General features: G+C 37.7%; 1 protein-coding gene across 5 annotated transcripts in view; it reads right to left on the bottom strand.

Moving 5' to 3' along the window:
• Positions 1 to 4,866: 4,866 nt before the first annotated feature.
• EPHA7 (EPH receptor A7) overlaps positions 4,867 to 21,794 on the bottom strand; it is a 166,162-nt gene continuing 149,234 nt past the window's right edge. For 3 of the 5 annotated variants that reach the window (XM_039727442.1, XM_039727479.1, XM_039727448.1), the window contains one exon: positions 4,867 to 8,646. In XM_039727442.1, coding sequence (XP_039583376.1) covers positions 8,451 to 8,646 — 196 coding nt within the window. In that variant the 3' untranslated portion in view covers positions 4,867 to 8,450. Of the gene's footprint in view, positions 8,647 to 18,798; positions 20,914 to 21,794 lie in introns of those variants that run through there. The other 2 variants (XM_039727457.1, XM_039727468.1) reach the window with 1 other exon arrangement.

The following is a 21,794-nucleotide window of genomic DNA, read 5'->3' as shown; positions in this document are numbered from 1 at the left end:
TGTTTGTGAACAGAGAAGGAGTTTAGTGTTATGTGATGGTCAGAGGGCTTCTTGGGCACAGCCATCAGGAAATAATATAGTTTGCAATACTTGGAGAGGTAAGGAGTGGGATCAGCAGAGCTTGGCCTTCTGGAGGGCAGACGTTGGCCTTCTTAGGAGCCTGACTGACAAAGTCCCTTGGGAGGCAGTCCTGAAGGAGAAAGAAATCCAGGAAGGCAAGATGTGCTCTAAGAAGGAAATCTTAAAAGTATAGGAGCAGGCTGCTGCCACCTGCCATAAGCTTTGGAGGTGAGGAAGAAGACCAGCCTGACTTAAGAGAGAGCTTAGAGTGGAAGTCAGGGAAGAAAGAGAGTTTATGACCTTTAGAAGAAGGGGCAGGCCATTCAGAAAGACTACGAGGTTTCATGAGGCTATGCAGAAGGAAAACTTGAAGGGCTGAAGTCCAATTAGAAATTATCTGGCTATTGCCATAAAAGATAATATAAAATGTTTCTATAAACATATCAGCAAGAAAAAGGAGGCTGTAGAGAATTTCCATCCTTTAATGGAGGCAAGAGGGAATATAGTAACAAAGGATGAGGAAAAGTCGGAGGTAGTGACTCAGTCTTTAATAATAATAAGAGTAATTTTTAAGTCTCTAGGGGTAACTAGCCCTCTGAGCTGAAAGAAAGAGATGGGGAGCAGAATGAAGCCCCCATAATACATGGGGAAATTTTCAGTGTCCTGCTACACCACTTGGTGAAGACAGGGATTACAGATCCTGCATGGGATTCACCTGGGGGTACAGGGGACATACTAGAAGAGTTCACTAAGCCATTTCCATCATTTTTCAACATTTCTGGCTCGGCAGGGGAGTCCCAAATGGCTGCAGATTAACAAATGGGATATGCATCTACAAGAAGGGCTGACCTCAGTGCTGGGGAAGGCCTTGGAGCAGATCAGCTTGAGTAAGATGACACGGTACATGCAAGACAACCACAGATTAGGCCCAGCCAGCAGGGATTTAGGAAAGGCAGGTCTACCATGACGAAGCTGATTGCCTTCTATGACAGGGTAACCACTTTAGTGGGTGAGGAAAAGGCTATGGATGGAATCTACTGTGACTTTAGCAAGGCCTCTGACACAGTTTCCCACAGGATTCTCTTGGGGCAACTGGCTGCTCATGGTGCGGAAGGTCTTTGCAGTGTAAAAATTGCCTGGATGGCTGGCCCAGAAAGTGGTGGTGAATGAGTTAAATTCCTAAATTCTACTGGCAGACAGTTACTAGTGACATTCCCTGGGGCTCAGTGTTGGGGTCAGTTCTGTTCAATTTTCATCAATGATCTCAATGAGGAAATCGAGTGTACCATCAGTCACTTTGAAAATCACACAAAGCTGGGCAGAATTGTTGAGCTGATGGAGAGTAGGAATGGTCTACAGAGGGATCTGGACAGAGTGGATCAATTGGGTAAGGCCAGCTGTATGAGATTCAATAAGGCAAATTCTGGGTCCTGCATTTCAGTCACAACAAACCTATGCAGCACTACAGGCTGGGGCAGTGTCAGGCAAAGTGCCCAGCAGAAAAGGACAGGAGGATGTTGATCAACAGCCAGCTGATCATGAGCCAGATGTGTGCTCAAGTGACCAAGAAGACCAATGGCATCCTAGCTTTTATCAAAAGTATTGTGGCCAGCAGTGATTGTCCCCCTGCCCCCGTCACTTGTGAGGCGGCACATTGAGTACTGTGTCCAGTTCTGGGTGCCTCACCACAAATTCATTGAGGAGCTGAAGTGCATCCAGAATACGGCAACAAAGCTGGTCAAGAGTTGAGAGAACAATTCTAATGAGGAGCAGCTGAGGGAGCTGGGGTTGTTTACCTGGGGAAAAAGAGGTTCATGGGGACCTTATTGTTCTCTACAACTATCCGAAGAAGGTTGTAGTGACAGGAGGCTGGTCTCTACTCCTGGGTAACAGCTGGTAGGACAAGATGAAATGGTTTCTAGTTGTGACAGAGGAGGTTTAGTTTGGGTACTGGGAAAAATTTCTTCATGGAAAATGTTTGAAATGTTTGAAATGTTTCAAGTGTTTCAAATGTTTCAAGCATTTGAAAAGGGAAGTGGTGGAATCATCATCCCTGGAGGTATTAAAAGTTGTGTTGATGTAGTGTTTAAGGACATAATCTAGTGGTGGACTTGGCAGTACTAGTTAAGGGTTAGACTCAATCTAATCCTTTTCCAAACTAAATTATTCTCATTCTATGATTCTTTATGTGAAAGTGCAAACATATGTGTATGCATTTATAAGAAAAATTGAGCGTAATATAAATCAAGATCCTAAAATGTCAAAGAAAATTCACTAAGTAAGGCTTTTCCTTTTACTTTTAAAGATGCCTTTTATATTTCTTTAGTTTGTAATAAATTGAGAATTCTGATATTTCAGAGGTTTGGAAATCAGTACTTTCAAAAAATTAGAGTCCCATAAATGGCTTCAAACTGAGATCCCAAACTTTTGGAAACCTGAGAGCAAAGGTATGTTATAGGAAATGTTTTTCCTTAAGAGAAGTAAAAGAGATTTTTTTTTCCTGAAGAATCAATCAGTCATTTATCACTTCCTAAATCTGGGTTTTGGAATAGAAAAAAAGATTGAAAGAGGTCTTTCAATAATGTAAGTGTAGTTTACAGTCAAAACAAAATTAAAATACATTTTTCATGAGTATTAAAATACATTTTTCACGCCTGCAACCAACAACCAATTAAGTCTTCAGTTGTGTACTATATAGAAAGAAAAGAGCTAGAAAGGGCTGGTGACATGGGCTGTGAACAAGGAAGGGGCATTTCCCTAGGATCTGGCATGAACGCAAATTTATCACTTAGATGTTTTTGGACAAGTTTAAAAACAAAGCCTTCTAGGAGTTCCTTCATGCCTCTAAGTATATGAGGCCTAGAAAGAGCTTTAATATTATTTGGTGTCAGTGTACAAAAATCCACTTTCTTTGCCATTTTGGCATTATATACAAAAAGTGTTGTGCCTGCCCAGTACATACCAGGAAGGACAGGCTGACCTGGAATTTGTTATTAATTTTTCCCTAATCCCAAGTTTCTGTTCATTGTCTTTCATTTTATTGCTACCTGACATTCTTAATTAATAACAATCAATTAATGCTAATATCATTAATGCTAATATCAGCAAAATAAAAAAAGCTGAATCACTGGAGACACTGTGCCAACATATAAATCTAACTGAGAAATTAAGAAAATAATTACAAATGTGTGAACTAGTCTGTACTAATATTGATACATAGATACAGATGACAGAAGTTTGTATTAATGTAGATGCATAGATGTAAATTACAGAGATAAAGATAACATTCATTCAGAGCTTGTTCTTTTTTAAAAAAATCACAGGGCAGATTGATTTGATAGTTTGCAGAGTCTTAATTTTTGGCTTACTAGTTCTCAAAGTTCTACTGATTAAGAGAAGAATTTACAGGCACCTAGGATCAAATGAAACAGATGGAAACTCATAATCCAAAACCTCCTCTGGCAGCTGGTTCACTTTTGTCACTGGCCAGATTAGTATACCTATATGTTTTGATAGAATTACTTTTATAACTACAGAAAAATAAGCACATTACACACCTTTGGTGTGGGGAGTTTTTGTTTGATTTTTTTGGTTGTTGTTGTTTGGCTTGGGCTTTTTGTATTTTTTTATATATTGGTAAGCAGAGAGCTTCTAAAACATTAAATAAATAAATAAATAAATAAATTTATATGCTCTCAGGTCTTTCTCTCAACTCAGCTTAAGAAACACTAAATGTCAGTCATGGTTCACTTATGTTGCTCACTCTTTTTCCCCACTATCTAACATTTTTGGCGTGTTATGAATACTTATAACTCATAGGGTCTACTCACGTGTCTGCATTTACATACTGTCAGTATTCACATGATAACATCAGTCATGGCACAACACTTGTGTAGACCAAGCATAGGTTTTGGAGGATTGCAAGAATGCCATTTTAGTGAAGGTAATACATGGGTTTTATAAAGTGAGTCCTTTCTCACAAGCAAGTTTAACAGGTCTGCAAAGCTGGGATTCAAATTCTTGTCACTGCTTTCACTGGTGTTGTAACTTAGACCCCAGCTTAGACTTGCACTCAAACAGAAGTGGCTAAATACAGCTTTGAGTGCTCATGCTGACAGGACAGTTCCCCAAAGTCTACTCAGCTGTTGCCTAACCCTGAAATTTCAACATTCACTGCACTAGAGAGAAAGAAGGATTGTGACCTCAGCATTGTAGTTTGGTTCTAGAGCTCACTACAGAAAATATTTGGATCAACAAGAGAAACAGCTGCTGTCGGTGGGAGAGATGCTGAAAATCTTACCTCACAGCACCTTACAGTCCCATGAGGAAGGCAGTGTTGAAAAATATACCAATATCAGTTCACCACTCCCTGGTTTAATTTACCCCATCTGGATGTTTCTTCTGTTCACTCAGACTGTTCCCTGAGCAGTGTGAAAGAGTTGATGGAGGTTGTTGCTTAACATCCAGGTTTTCTCTTTTAGTGTAGAGGGATGTAACTAATCTGGGTTTATAGCTTTTGCAAGGAGATAGGAGAACTAAGAGGCTAAAGGCATTCCTAGATGCAGTCTATGGACCTAGCCCTTAGCAATTCTTCACTCTGAAGGTTGTATAACCACTCTGCAAGAAGCAGGAGGCAAGAAGAAGGTCTAAAATCTACTTTTAAGGTTTCCAGTTAATAAAACACAAGCGACAATAGTTTGAAGTCCTCCCTCCCCCAAGCTTAAAAACATAGAAGTGAATGATATCAACTGGGCACTTAAGTGTTTGCAAAGATTCCTGGACTGAAGCATGAAATAAAACAAAGCATTTAAGCAAAAGTACTTTTATTAGTAGTAAAGGGAAGTGTGATATCTAAGAACTGTCAGATGAGAAAGTTTGATACAAAATGTTTTTTGTAAGTTAAATCAGTACGGAACTGCCTGGAAAGAACTGCAAAATGATTTCACAATTTTCAATGCCCTTGGCTATGAAGGAATGATGAAATCTGATAAAACAGAAAGAACTGAACAAGGGGTAAATAAGTCCAACTATACACACACAGGCAGGGACCACGAATTAACTATTGCTTGAGAAGAAAAAAATAAAAATAAGGAATTAACATCAGACATCTCTCTGAAAACATCAAGTCAAGCACCCAGTATCAAGTAAAAATGTGAAACAGGATATTTGGATGATTAAGAAAGAAACTGTAAACAAAATAGAAAACATATATATAAATATATCACAGTATAAATACACTGTATCGCTATATCACTGTATAAATACATCATACACTCTTATTTTGAATAATTCATGCAGCCCTGGTCATTCTACTTCAGGAGAAAGAAGGGCAAGACAGAGAGAGAAGATTGACAGAAGAAAGAAGTAAATTCACAGAATATAGGACAAATTCAGACTACTCATCATAGTGCACTGCCCTGATTTGGGAAGTATTTGAACTGTACATATTGGATATAGAGCCCCGAAGATGTCTAGAAATGAACAGCTGAAGGTGTCCCTAAGCTGTAGGGATCAGTGGAGGACTTTTGACAAGACTGTAGCCCCAGCAAGGCACACAGCCAGGTACACACGGCTATGTGGGCTCGTGGCGTGGGTCAATGCAGCTATTCCTACTTTATGCACAACCAAGTGTCTTCTTAAAAGAGCTGACAGACAATATCAGGGAAGGATTGTGAGGAGAAGTATAGGCAAGATTAGAAATTAATATATAGGCAAAATAACCATTCTGTCCTTCAGTCCTTCATTATGGTAGTTTGGTTTTTTTCAGTCTTTTTCCTGTAACATGTTGTGGCTACTGAGGTAGCTGGTATTAAATTCCTTCCCAAATCATGCATCCAGTTCAGTGTCTGAACCCAGAAGGTAGGTCAAACGGCATTTCCCAGAGGTTATGCCACATTCCCCAATGGAATTTTTGTTTTAGTTTTTTTTTTTTTTTCTTTTTTGGTATCAGAGGGTGGTAAGGTGCCACACAGCTGAATCCTCTCTCAGCACCAAAAGTTAGGCAGGTATGGATAACCTCCATATCTGCTATCATGCCAAAAGGAGAGGCAAAATTATGCAAAATCTGGAGTTTGACTGAATAAAATTAGTAGAAATATTACATGTGTTTTGATATTGCTTTATGTTATGCCTCTTATTGCAAAAAGTTTTATGCGACTGAGTTAATGGAGTTCTTTCAAATATATAAAAATGATATGCAAAAAATCTGTATTATGGGGTGATACTATGACACTACTTTGCAATCCCATTTTTTTAATGATAGGTGGATTTTTATAAAACTTTGATCTACATTTAATTGAAGAATAATTTAGGCAGAGAAGATTTTGGTAAATTGACACCATGGGTATAGGATTTAAATCCAGAATTATTTTGATAACAGTGGAGAGAAATTACTGAGGTGGGAATCACTCTTCAAGCATTGCTGAGCACTGAGTTTACTCTCTATACTTCATATATTCTTAAGTAGCTGAAGTTTTTATATTGAGAGAGAATATCTTGTAAACCTCATTGCTAAAACAGAACCCTGAGATGACAAAATCTTAATTAACTTAAGCAAAGTCCAAATTGAAGAAAATTAAAAGAATGTGCTTAGTCATTGCTGGTATTTGGAAACCCAATAAAGCACCATTTACCAAAATCTTCAAGCAAATAATGGACAAATCCAATCAGTTAAGGATTTTTGGTAATATTTCAACTATGAGTTTCAGATGCCTCCTCCTCATCCAAACAATTATTTTAATCTTATACAGAGTAACCATTCTTAAACAAGGCCAGTGTCTCTATGAGACAAATCATTCCACTGCTGGAAGAAACTAAAAATGGGTGTCATATTGACAAGGTGTAACAACAACCAACTTGATATCACTGTGGCATACATTCAAGATGAATGACTCATGAAAAGCTGTGCTACCCTGAAGGAGAAGAAAAATTTACCCAGTTCTGTCCTCTAAAATTTACCAAAAAATATAATGCGCAAGTACTTATAATAGCCTAAACATCAATACTTTGCAGTCAGAAGTACCAAGTGAAAAGTGTCTATATATGCCAAGGTAATAGAATACTTCATTAACAGCAGTAGTCTCTCAACTGTCATACCAGTACATCTGCTAAGCTATAACTATGTTCAGAAACAGTTTCACTGGAGACGGAAAGATCTGAGCCTTTCCAGCATGCTTTCCGATAAACCTTTCCAGGCAAAATGGAAGAGCTTTGAGGAGGATTTAAGTGGACACATAGTCTGCAGCAAAAAAGTGACTTCCTGTAAGTAGATCGAGTTAAAAATTCTTAAAGTAGTTGGCAAAATGCCTTTTCTCAGGGAGACATAGAAACTGGCTTTGCTCTTTGCAGACTAATCATTAGACATGTCTGATCACAGAAGCAGAGGAGAAGGAAGTGAGGAAGAGATTAGACTGGCCACTTTTCAGCTTTCTTACTCCTGAGGAATTCTTACCTTGGAAATCAGGGCATTTTAAAATGTCTGACAGACCAAACATGGCAATTTTCCTGTTTCCTTCTAAAAATACCAATTTTCTAAAAAAAACACAACAGAAAAACCAGTCCTACATAATTAAAATAATTCCCAATTTTATCAGAAATTTCATGAAAAGTTATAATATGTATTTTTTTTTCACAATGAGCAAAATCCTCCTTATATTTTTCTGTAATACTGAAATGATTATTTTCAGCATTAAAAAAAAACCTGCTAAAATATCTTCTTTCCTGTTTCCATTTCACTGTGAGTGGTATAATTTCTTTCTGTTCTAGAATTAAAGGACATTTTAAAACGTCCCAGATTGGCTGGAGTATTATAATTTTGCTGAATATTTCTCAACAAGGCCTATTTGTAAGCAGAGGCAAAGACTCACATAGATTCATCTGCAGGAGTATGACTAACAGAATGCTCTCTGCCTCCTTCTACCACAAGCAGTATCAGTAGGAGCAAATCTGTATCATCACAGCTTAAACTTCTTCCCCAGCAGGATCTTTGGAAAAGTTTATTTAGCTGCTTCTCCTTCTCCTTTGCTCTTCTACATACATATTTTATGTATAAGAGGGGAGCTAGAAAGAAGATGGGGAAGCAGGGTTATGTTAGCGTGAGGAGCTTCCAGGGCAGGCTTCCAGGGCAGCTTTGCTGGCTCTTCTCTCCCTAGCAGCATCGCCATGTCCTGCTTCGCCATCCTCCTGAAATCATCATGCTCTTCAGATGTGGTCTTTCATCCTTGTCATTAGTCATAATCCTCAGTTTGTCAGATGTGTGTTCTGGCCTCTCCCATACACCTCTGTTTACTCTTCCTCCTGTTGCCAGTCTGTTCCTCCCTTCTTCTCCATTCCTTTCCATGCTTCTTTTCTACATTTCCATTCTCTAATCCCAACTACAGTCCTTATGGGCTTTAAAAAAATGCCTCATAGCGATCACTGTGCCTCCAAACCAATCTCATGATCTTATGGTTATAACTCTTGTTTTGCTTCCCCTTTCTGCTTCCTTTGTCTCCTGCCATTATGCCATTTCTATTCAGGCTGTCATCTCTTCTGGAAAGGGATTTTTCTCGTTCTCTGTTTTGCAAAGCACCTGGCATGTTTTTGATTCTGTCAAACAAATAATAACAACAGATATGAAATTTGCAGTGCAGCAGAATCCTGATATCAGGAAGTAATAGAGGCAAATTACACTATCATTTTCATTGCCATGTATACACCACTATTTGACAAAAATTCTCATTGACTGGGTAGGTAAACATCAATAAACTCAAAAATTCTCAAGCAAACACCTCTAACATGAAGGAAATGTAGTTGTGTTTCACGTTGGATCTCAATGAGCCACAGGGTTATACTTGACAATTTCAGTATTGGAAACAAAGGAAATAAATGAATGAGGTGCAGTTTTTCAGATGGGCATTAGGGTATAAAATCAAGTACCAGGAGAAGATGTAAATAACTGTTTGAAACAGAGAAGCAGGACAAGGGTGGAATGGGTGTGTTCAATTTAACTCTGCTTAATTAAAAAAGATACAGAAGGTAGATAGATTCTAGCACGTAAACTAATAAAAGTTGACTCTCTCTTAGCCCAGTGTTATCAGAAGCTCTTAGTATGGCTGAAGAATCTTATAAAACATTTTAACTGACTCATCTCAGTCATTATATGATATTGGGAACCTGAAGACAATGGTTATATTACTCCTGCTGCTTAAAAAGCCCCAACAAAAACAACCCCAGAGATTAGAAAAGAAAAGGAAAGAATAAGAGGTGGATTTTACTGTACATTAAGTGATAGACTAGTCATATGAAATCTCTAAACAAGATAGCTTTAGCACTAATGGATGTAGGCCAGGACTGAATGGAAATTATTTTACACATGGCTAGAAATCTCTTAACTAAATTATTTGAAAATTCCTGGGAGAAAAGCAATTTGTTATAGACATTGAGACAAGCCAATGTAACACTAATACTAAAGAAAAATAAACTATCAGAGGAATGTCCCCCTGCTATACCAACCAATATACTTATAGCTGCTTCCAAAGTCGTATCTGTCATTCCAGCACATGGATTATATTATTTAACAGTGTGAATCAAAGGGAAGAGACTCATTCAAGACAAGAGTGATATTAACACATCATTGCATGCCATACATCTCTGTCACCAAAGTGGAAAAAATGGGAGCAAGATGATAAACTGAGAAGAGGATCTGATATTATTAATAGCCATAATATCTAAGGCTTAACAAACAAAAAGAAGAGCTAGAGGAAGCAATCTGATGGAAGGACAGAAAGTTTTCTTCTGTCTCTAGTAAAGTGTCCTAGGGACTAATTTTACATGAAGGGAAGGTATTAACTAAGCTAAACCTCATTTCTATTAGATTTTTTTGCACCTGCCCTTTGAAGCCCTAGTAATGCATGGAATGCATGAGAAAAGAATTCATCAAAAAGGCACTCTGAGGAGTAATCTTTTCAAAAAGGAAGAACTTTTCTACTCTGATAGGTCCTTTTAGTATTTTGAAGACAAGTAAGCCTTTGAATTAGTAAAAATGATTGACACATGATTTAATTCAAAGCTAAATGTAAATGGTAGCCAAAAATGTCACTTTGATGCATAGGTATTTAAAATCTCAAGTTATATTTGTATTGGCTCTCTCTCTTGACATGTTTTGGGTAGCACCAAAATTAAGATCTCCAGATCAAGAGATTAATGAAATAGGGTACAGGGCCACCCTGGACTGTGGCACAGCTTTACTCTGGGCTGCCAATAGTTCTCACTGCCCAGGTGAGAGAATAGCATGAATGAAACAAGAATGAAACATCAACAAATGGGAGATGAGGATCCCTGTGCAACACATGGCAAATCAGTGAGATAATTTCCTTGCATCACTAGGACCCAGCTACTCAGTATCATAATGGCTCATTTCTAGTTGCCATGCCATCCCATATCGTTCCAGGTTTGAATTAGACAGGAAATCTCCCTGGAAAGAGATGGAAGCCTAAAACGGTTTGGAGAAACTGAAAGCCATTCAAACAGAGTAGATAAAGCCTCTGAAGTGAGGATAGGGGTTCAGTTATCGGTTGCTGCATCTGTATGGCTGAATTTAGCACTTATTTATCCAGTCTCTGGGACACACCAAGGCCATATCCAAAATCAATAATGAGAGAAAACGTGCAAAAGTTACTACCGACACTGTGACTTCCACATAAAGGAAACCTCATGAGAGCTAGCTCTCAGAGTGCCCTGGTTAAGCTATCATGTATCCCAACACTAAATCAGGATGTGTCAGGGATTCACAGCCCCTAACCTTCTCTGAAATTAGATCTCTAAATTCATCCTTTCAACAGGAGATACATGTAAAGAAGGATCAAAGAGATCACATGCACTTTATCTGATAGTTGAGCAGTGTCAGAATGATATGACAAAGTGTGGTGCCTGCAGACTGAGATACTAGCTCTTCTGGGAAAAGAAGGCCACTCAATGTCTTCCAAGAAAAATCTCCATTTTACTCAGAAAAACAGTCCCCTCATTCCCACAGAAGTGTCATAAACAAAATTTTCAGAGGAAGAAGGAGGGAATTTCTGAAAAGGAAAGGTGCATCAGGAATTGAAGGGATTGTACAGTACAGGAAGTAACTTCAGAGGTAATTTTGGACTAGGTTTATCTTAACCAACCTTTTTCCAGGCAAACAGCTGCAGCTCAAAGTGTCTGGTAACATATGAATGCCAATATACAAGTCTCTCCTTTCCCACACCAACCCTTTTTAGAGGTTGAAAATATCATGTTTGCCTTTTTGTAATATCTTCCCACAGCCCAGTAGTGTAGAGTCAATCTTAGTCTTTCTATGCCTTTATCACCCAAGAGATATGTAACAGTTCCACAATTTCCAGAAAAGTAGGCCATTCGTAAAATCACAGGAAAATAAGGTGAGCCTTATCCATAAGGATGCCAGACAGGTATTACATGTCTGTCCATCAGCCTCCTGAACCGTGGATAGCCATGATTCAGCTATCAATAAGCATGAGGGGAGTCAGTCTGCTGTCTTGTTCTGGCATTTACGTGAAAAAAGGAGAGAAAGTGAGCCCAGTAACAGCTGGATGCCATCTCTGTGAGATATCTTCCTACTTGCAGCAAACAGCTTCTACCAATTTACATCATATTCATCTGTTTAGTAATGCTCACTGACCTTAGCTAACAAGGACTTCTGTCACCAAAAGGTGCTTTAAATTAAAAATAATAGCAACAATACAATAGAACATAGGTCTAAGCACTGCCAAATATAAGATACTGTTTTGCAAAAGTATGCTGCAATGGTTCAATGACACATTTGCATATACAGAAGTCTTTGCTAAGATATCTGACTTCTGTGTATATATATATATATTCTCTATGTATATATATGTGTAATCTTAAATTTAAATAACTTGACAGCATCTGATGTTAAAAAAGATAAATTCAGCTTTGCAAAATCTTATTAAAAATATACAAGTGTAAAAATGGTATTAGCTACTTTAAAGGCTTACTTTATACAGCCTTTTCTTCCCTTTTAAATGATTATTAAGATACTTTGCTATACTGTAAGCAGGTAATATTTTTAAGGTATATCTTCTTGCTTTTTCAGCAAATAATTCAGAAGCAGATGACACAGGTCAAGAATTAGTTTTCATACAATTTTCAACAATCCAGCTATATCAATGCCATAAAACCCATAAGAAATGTTTATAACAGTAAAAATGAATGTGAAGTGACTTTCCCCCATTCATAGTGAGGAGTGTAAAATCACAAAAAGTAACTCTTTTCTCTTGCTTCCCTGACATAATCCCTTCACCAGATATTTTGGGGTTTTTTGCCATTCAGTTCCCCCTTAGATTGCACTGACAGCAGAAAAATTTTGACATTAAGTACACTCCATTAACTTGTAACACTGGTGTTAACTGGGCATTCCATGAAAGCCTGACATTCTGCTTCCATATTCAACAATTCTCCCCACTATAAACACATTTCTTTTTCTTGTTTGTTTTGATTTGTTTTGACCAACACTAATGACTTCTGCACTTAAGAATGGTCTCCCTGACTCATAGTTTGTTGGTTGTAGATAAACATTGCTTTTGTTGTTGCTGGGTAGTAAGTATTTCCTCCTCATGATCATCTTCTACTTACCCTGCAGGGAAGTATGGGTGCTGCTAGGTAAGTGTTAATGATTGATGCCAGCTGGGGAGAAATTGTAGTCGAGCATGGTGCTACAAATAGTTTCCTACCTCATGGCTGAGAAAATATCCCTCAAAGGCAGCTCTGCACAAGGTAACAAACATGGACAACTGCAGAGGGAATTCAGTGTTGGGACACTCAAGTAACTACTGCAAGAAAGGTACTGCCTGGGAGTCATCCTGCTGTTAGGAAAGCAGTTTCATGGGATAGGAGGCAGCTTGTGGCTGAGACTTGCAACAAAGAGCATACAGCCTAATTGGGATGTTTTTGCCAGCAAGTAAAAGGCATAAAGAGGATTCGCCTCTTGCACAAATTTAGGTAATGTAGGCATTGAGACAATTATTTCTCTTGAAAAGAGCACTACAAAGAAATGCCTGAAAGCTATTTTTTATTCTCCTTCCCTGCCTCCATTCCTGCTATTGGCAGTGGATGAACTGAAGCATAGGAAACCTATGTAGTAAAGAGCAGCTTTTCCCTCCACAACAGAAATGAATCATTTCTCCACAGCTCTAAGTGGTTAAGGCCCAGTAATATTAAAGGAGAATCCTCATTAGGAATACCTCTCTGTGCCTTGCTGGCCCAGTTTCTTCAGGTAGGCATACTGGCCTGGATTTTAATCTAACCCTGTCTTTTTCTCCAGCAGCCTATGAGGGTACAAATATTGTCTAGTGGCAAAGGAGACACTGCTATTTTGTATAGATTAATATAAGGGATGACTTAACAGGCTTCTCCAGTAAATAAATCAGGAGAGAGACCTGGAATGAAATGGCCCGAGGGCGAGAGCTCTGCATCTCTTTCACTTTCTGTACAAAACCCTAACCAGCCAATCACTTAAAAAATGCCACTTGAGTGGCCTTTAGGAAGTATCTGGGTGATTTTACTAAGTTTCTTCCATGCAAATCAGATTTCTTGTGCAATGTACTATGTGAAACATCAGGAGAACAACACATTTAATTTGTGACTATGACTGAAAAGAACATGCCGGAGAGAACAAATCTGATTCCTGCACATTCTTGCTATTAAGTTACACGTGTTCTTGGTACAGGCTGTTTGTCCCTGAGAAAAGGAAATGAAAACATTTTACAGCAGACATGTTAAAATGGACATGCAGCCCTTCAGGAGGCCAGTGGAAGTTAGCATAGTAACTGTTCTGTTCATAGGTTGAACAACAGTCAAGAAATTGCCTGAGTAATGTTTGTACCGAAATTAAATGAAAGGGTTCAATGTGGATACATTCTATCATCTATCTATCTATCTATCTATCTATCTATCTATCTATCTACCTATCATTCAGTTTAGCCTCTTGCAAGCCAGGTTTGAATATCTAAGTAAAAATAATGGATGATTTTTTTTTTCTCAGTGAGACAGTATCTTTGGATCAGGAAGTTTGTTCCTTAGTGTAAATTCATGGGTTTCTTCATAATTGTAAGGAAGCAATCACAGAATCACAGCATGGGTCAGGTTGGAAGGGACCACGCTGGGTCGTCTGGTCCAACATCACTGCTCAAGTAGGGTCACCCTAGAGCACACAGAACATGATTGCATCCAGATGGTTCTTGAATATCTCCAGTGAGAGAGACTCTACATCTCTGGGCAATATAATCACAAGATAATTTCTACTGCACTTGTTCAATCCTACAGACTCTCATCATTCCTTCTGTTTTGTTTTGGCACAAAAAAGGAAGGCTTTACTTATGGGTTTGGGACTATAATGTCTCCAGTCTATAAATGACTTGACATACTCAGAGTCATGGAACTCTAACACCAGTAGCACACATAAGTCTTTGAGCATAGCTATGGCTCAAAGCCTTGTGTGTGTTTTTCGGTGTAAGCCATGTTATGATTCATCAGAGCACCTCTAAGTTGTAGGTTTTTATTATTAATTATTATTAGCAGCACAGCTCTACAACTGGTTATTTGATGCAATTAAATTCAGAAGCCTTGGTCTATGGATGAATAGATTTTCTATTCCTGATTTAGCTCTTCTGGCACCAGGCATTATGTCTTGTTTTGTCCAAGATTCATTTGGCTGGCTACACAAGTTTCGCCTGGCTGTATCACATCTTTTCATAGTCTATCAAGATATCAGTTATTTTTTAACTTGTGGCTCTTTTTTGGTCACTTTAATTAGACATTAATTTCACCCAATTTGTATGGTATAAGTGCTAAAATCTGCTATCATTATACAAGACTTAAAGAGAGCTACTCTAAAATCATCTGAAAGTAAATACCATCACAGTTCATGTCTTATTTTCAGGCTTTTATTGTATAATTCTCCTTTCATGTCTCGATTTCAAGTCTGCTTGAATGAGTTGTGTATTACCAGTTGCTTTCCCATCTGTCTCAATTTAGTCTCTTTGACAAATTCCAATCTGGCCTGAGGAAAAATCAGAGTACTGAAACCACTCCACACTGCATTATTAGGTATATTATATTAACAGTGTCTCTTTACTTAAAACATCTTCACACTCCTTAACTCCCCTGACAGAAATGTCTTGTGGATCCCTACAACTTAGACACTGTGAACAACTTCATAGCTCTCTTTCCACTCCCTTCCCATCTTCTGACTTCTCACCATGTACCAAAGTGAGGGTTTTCATCCATTATTTCTAACCTTTCATAATCTTGTTGGTTGTAAGCTACAGGGTGTACATATCACTCCTTTCACTTTCAAACTGCCTAACCCTTGCCCACCCTCAAAGTGCTCTGAGAATTTCATGGATATTGTAGACACAAATTTTATCCCTTGGCCTGTCCCAACAGATTTGGCTCTAAATGCATGAATCAATTATTGCAATTTAAAAGTCTCAAAAAAAAGAAAAAAAATAAAAAAACAAAACCCAAATCCAGAGGAAAAACTCTCACAAAATCAGCTTGCATTCTGTCACAACTCTTTCATCAGGATATTGCAGTTTTTATGCCTGTGGTTTAATCCTTTATATTTTTCAAATTCCTGTGTTACAAAAATGGGGAGCCCTGTTATATTTTGGGTTTCACAGTCCATTTGTTAGATGAGGTTTTTCTTTTTATTTTTTCTCCTAAACCATTGTATTCCCTCCCCAATCCATTTTTGCAGGAACTTTAATTGCAGAACTGCCTATTTCCTAGTAAACAAAGGGCTACTCTATGCAAACAGTAATGATCTCTGTTTAAAAGTAATTGTTGGCTACATTTGAAACCCTTAAGGGAATACAAGAAGAAATATAGTCTGCAGCCCAGGATTTCTTGTTTTACTAGAAATTTGTTTTAGACTAAGGCTTTTGAGTAGTCTCAGAAATCTCAAATCTACCAAATGTAGGTCCATTTCAAGTCAGTGGGGATAAATTCACCTGTTTCCATATATCAGTTAATTGATCAGACGTACAATCCTAACAGGTCTTGAAAATGGAGAAAATCTGTTGTGATAGTTGCTCAGCAAATCATAGAACCAACTCTCTGAATACCCCTGCAGCACCTGCTGCCAGAATGGCTCATGGGCAAGAATTTGTTTTACACTTTTCTAAACCAGCACTTGTCATTCTGTACAGGATCTGTTCTCTTCCATGAGACCCTCAAATGTCACTCATTTAAAATAAAACAAATAAGAGAAACAGCCCAACCAACAAAAAAAATTCACCAAAGACCAAATGCATATCATGAGCACATCAATTTTAAACCACATGCAGGGAAGCAATTAATTAAGGATGTTTCAGCTCTAACATGTCACAAACATCATTTTAGAAGGTGAAATGACCATTTTTTTGGCTGAGTTCCCTTCACTTCTTTCACACAGACAGTGAATTGCTTCATATCATTACTAGGCAACAGAATGTTGGCTGAACCTACCCTTGTGGCAGGGTGTTTCTGTATCACCTGGCATTATGGCTGTAGTGACGTGGTCACCCTCCCAGCAGTAACCCAAACGTCATGGAATTTAAATAATTTTCAAAATTGCTAGGTATGAATTACTTAGAAAGTTAAGGACAAATTATTATTTTTTTATTTCAACTACTAACCAATAAATGTAAAAAAATACCAACAACAAAACAAAAATAAACCCCGTTCATCCCCCACATTAAAGCAATAGATTTGTAACATTCAAAACAGTGGAAACTATTCATCGTATATTACTAGTAGTGGAAAAAAGCAAATTTAATTTAAAATCACTTTTTCAAACTCCCTCTGTGGCTCCCAGATAATTCAAGCTTAAACAAATATAAAAAACCTCATTTAAAATTGAAAATAATACAGACAGAGCTCAATTATTGAGATATTAAGGGCAACATTCAATTTGAGATACATTTAAGCATCTTTGCCTCCTGGAGATTTTACATGGCAAGGCATTAGATAAACATGGTTTTGCAAACAGCAACTATCATATCTGATCACATAACCTCTGGACTAAAGCAGTATGCCAGCAAATATTTCTGATTATTTAAAATATTAAATAACTGTAATTTACTAGGTGGGTCTTCCTCAGAACAATCACAAAAATTTTCAAGAATTGATATCCACATACAAAAAGCATTTAGATGGCCTGTTACAAGTCTCTGAAGAATAATAATATAAATAAAAAATCACCTCTCTCTCTGTAATAAAGCCCAGTTTAAATACATTCTGGGATATACTAGTGGTGGAGGAGCTGCCTCTCTATGACACTCGGCTTACAAGGAAAATTGTAGCAGCCAAGGACAGACAGGGTAGGAATCACTTCACCTAACTTTAGCTGTATAGATATTAGACGCCTAATTTAAGCTAATCATCTGGCTTCCCTCTACATCTAATAGAGATAAGCATTCCCAGAGGGAGATTCATCCTGCTCTTTTTAGGCATCTCTCTTCTAGATGCTTGCAGATGAATAAAGTCAAGAAATATGAGTCTCATTGACAGCCTGATAATCTCTCATTAGCAATGCACAATGTCCAAATTCTTTGAAATAAAGTCAGACCTGAATTTTTCTTTTTCTTTTTTTCATCATTTAGCCTTTCATTCTCCTTGTGACCCAACTTATTCTTCAGTTCCTCCTATGAAAATCAACTTTCTATGGCACTTTTTTTCTTACCCTGGACTGTGTTTTCTGAAACCTCGGGAACTGCAACCAATGTCAATATTTCGCTGCTCTACCAGTTACAAATCCATTTACATGCATGTGCTGTAAATTGCAGTAATGATCTGAACATGTAGATAAGTTATCTGATTGATTGCGGTTGATCGCGATTGTGCTTTCTGGGTCTACTCTACCACTTTCAAATGTGTAAAAATCTGTGGCAACATTAAGGCAGTCAAGGTATATAGATGAATGCTAAAATATATTTACTATTCAAAGAAGATGGCTTAAATCAAACCAGGAAAATTAAGGAAGAAATACCATTAGGGCCCTCACTTGTACATGCGTGAGCCCAAATCACCACACATGCTTCAAGGCCTCTGTGCTTCAGAATATCAAAGAAGTCCTAAAGATGAAGCCTGGCCTCAATTCTTTTGCATTTAGGGTTTGTAAGTTCTCAGCAATACCAGCATTGCTGCACTGCACCTTTGATGACCAAGCCCTTAGAAACAGTAGCCGAGATTAGTAAGGAAGCAGATGTCTGATCTTAAAGACTCCTAAATTCCTAGCTGGGTGCCTAAAGCAGCAACAAGTCTGTCAAACACCCTGCCCAGCTGCCCACAGATGCTCACCCCAGTAGTGAGGCACTTAGCATTTGTTATAACACAAAATGGATGTTTATTAACTGTGTATTTTTTAATTGTGTTCTAATGGCTACTTGAAGTGCCTTGGCCAAGTGCTTGCGTGCACTTATTCCAATATTGGGCATGCAGTCTACTCTGCATCTTACTCCTACAGATTTTTTAGAAAATTAATTTTAATAGTTAAAAAACCAGCTTGAGCTGCATACGTGAAAATAACTCTGTTACGACTGAATGACAATCTAATATGAAATAAGAATAGTCACCATTTTTTCTTACTCTGCCCAAATCCAGGCAATAAATTAGGCTTCTCAGCATGACTGTAAAGTGCTGTGAATTGTATAAACAATCATATATGGACACTGAAAAATAACCCTTATGCACATTGCATTATAGTTCCAAAAATATATTTACAGTCTATTACAAAGATTACAAATGGAAGTGTCTATGTATCGGGATTATGCTAGTTAAAAGCTTTTTACAGATTTTTTCAACAAAGGTGGGTGGGACAAGAAATTAGTATAACCAAACTGATTTTTCTAGTGAAACAAATAAATAAAATGACAAATATAACACTGTACAGTGATCTAAAAAGGGGGAGAAAAAAGGAGGGGGGGAAAAGGATGCATTTAAGTTTTTGATAACTATCTTTGGTCCTAAATGTGGGAAAACACATTATGTAGCACTGAATATACATGTTTGTTTGTGATGCTCTGCAAGTAAAATAGAAAAATATAGTGCATTTTCAATGTATTCAGAGCTCACGACACATAAATGTGTGTACAAAACAAGACAGTATAAATAAAATTTACAAGTTTTACAAAGGAACATTTACAAGGTTTTTCTTTTGTTTTTTATTTTTTTTGTGTGGATGCCCACATTATCAAACCAGACCAATTTATGACTGATCCCTGGGATCTTTCTCTATCAAAATCAATAGAAGCAGCCCAATTCTCTTTGGAAGTACAGCATTTCAACGCCGGGGAAGTTCACAATTTTCAGATTTTTTTTTTAAAGCATTACTCTCTGGTTCATGTACATTCTTGCAATATCTGTAAAGACTCTGTTCATTATTGCTTATGGTAATTAAATATTTTAATCAAACAAAATTGTTATATAAGTAAATGGTGTAAAAAGATATTCCATTGAGCAACTACCTTTGCATCTCCGTTCCTGATGCATGACTGTTGCGTCTGTGTGACCACGCACATGCATGTTCGTTCCGAGCAGCAAAAGCTTGTAAAAAAATTGAAAATTCTGAACTGCCCCTTGTCTCATGCTCTACAGTTCTCATATAAAAGCTATGTCCTTATTCTGACAGCTGGACTGCATACGGCTTAAACTCATAGAAAATACACACCAGCTATTTCTCTTAGATTTGCTAATGCAGAGTACTGAAACAAAATGTGATGTGCTCAGATTAAATGGTTTAGGTAACACTGGAGAACTGCACCCACACTCTGAGACATTCCTACAATCACTTGTCCATTCAATGCTGTGTCTCAGCAGGTTTACAGTTGTAGATCTACATCTTAGAATATATTTCAGTTTAACTCTAGTCCATTAAAATCATCTTGCAAACAATTTGCTAAAAGTGCCTAGAACTACTTAGGGATCATTATTGCTTTTCTTTTTCTTACTTTTTTTTTCTCTTTTATTTTCTTTTAAAAGATAGCATATGTATAACCTTAAAAAATTCTTTAAAAAATATCAGAGCTCTTGGCAATTTGCATTTTCCTGACTCCCTGCCAATTAGCTAGCCATGTCAATACGGTGTTGATTTAACAAAAGGAAATGGCACAAAGGGATACCAAAGTTCGGATAGATATACATTGCTTGGTCATGCTTCTTAAATCTCTAGGAACTCAAATTCAGAGGTACCCAGTGTAGTAATGTGTCATTGAATTAGCACTAAAAAGGTCCAAAGATATAAACATCATACTAAAAGAAAGTCTTTATGAAGAATAAACACAAATGATTAAAAAAAGATTCAGAAATCACAGATTTAAGGAAAATATTTTGTTGAATTCAACAATAATATCATGATTTTTATCTGACAAATATATTCTTTTTTAAATTTTTATGTACATTTAAAAAGTCTATTAGATAAAAAGGAGGTTAGAGAGCTCAAGGTGTTTGTATGTTTATTCAGGTAGTACTTTGTTTATTGTCACTGCTGTTTTCCTTGCCACCACTGGTGGATCCTAATTCCCTTTTCATAAATTCTGGTGGCACTTAGGAGTTCAAGTCTGTAGGTGCTTCTTGTAGCTCTTCTATTCACTGCAGGAAGGACCCAGGAAATCAAGTGTCTTCTAGCAGCACTTCATATATACTGAAGGCCAGTGCTGTTCTCTCAGTCTGTCACCTCCCTCATAAGGGAGAAATGTCTATCACACTTGGATGCCAGTGCCGTGTAAATGTAGCATTTGTGCTCTCATAGTCTGAATGCTGCTCATGATTTTCTTTTGATGACCAACCAACGTGATCCCTAAACTCATCACATCCCTGGGGAAGATAAATGCGTACATTGTTAATTTTTCAACTTAGACTGCTATCGTATGGTATTCAACTGTGAGTCAAAGCTACGCAGTGGTTTGGACTACAGGGCTCTGACACGGAAGCTACGCCACATCTTCAGCTCAGTACTGGGAAGTTCATAGAGGCACTGTTCAATCTCTCAGCAACGAGTGCAATTACATGACAGGTGTCATGCAATTACACTGTGTGGGTCTCCACATCTGAGAAGGAGGTCAGTATGTTTCACATAATCTTATCTGATAATCTAATGGTGTGTCTTTTAAGGACACCCAAAGACAAGGACACTTCTCTTGTAAAATACTTCGGGTGGTTTTCGGGACAATGTATAAATACAAGATTTTGGGGATCATAGTCTGCTTCCTAAAGAAGTCTAGATGCCTTTGTGTATTGACACATTCCCATCATGCAAATGAATGAGGAGCAGCTGTTTCAACTCCGCCTCTACTAATGCTAAAAGCTTGTGGACTCTGAAGACAGTTCCCAAGCTATAGGCTGAGACCCCTAGTGACACCAGGCAGATAAGAATAGGGTTGAAACCTTGAGAATATTGGGTTAGAAACTTTTTTAGAAACCCACTGCTCTCTAAGAGGAATTACATGTTTTTGGCAACCACCAGGACAAGGAAGTTGTTTGCAGGGTGCCAAGAAGACCTGTTTTAAGATGACAGTACTGATACAGGCCATGCTTGCCTTCAGAATTTTTTTTTGCTTCCACAGACTTATCCTGATGCAAAGTCCTGTCTTGCAGGACACAGATTGCTCACAGCCAATTAGAAGAAAATTCCACATCTTCCTGGAGCACATTGGGAAAAAGGTACCAATTAGGTGGTGGAGGCAAAGTGGTTATTT

Source organism: Passer montanus, unplaced genomic scaffold (genome assembly GCF_014805655.1).
Source record: "Passer montanus isolate IOZ18808 unplaced genomic scaffold, ASM1480565v1 scaffold11, whole genome shotgun sequence".
NCBI lineage: Eukaryota > Metazoa > Chordata > Aves > Passeriformes > Passeridae > Passer > Passer montanus.
The sequence above is the reverse complement of the archived record's forward strand: the minus strand, read 5'-3'. Positions and strand labels throughout refer to the sequence as shown.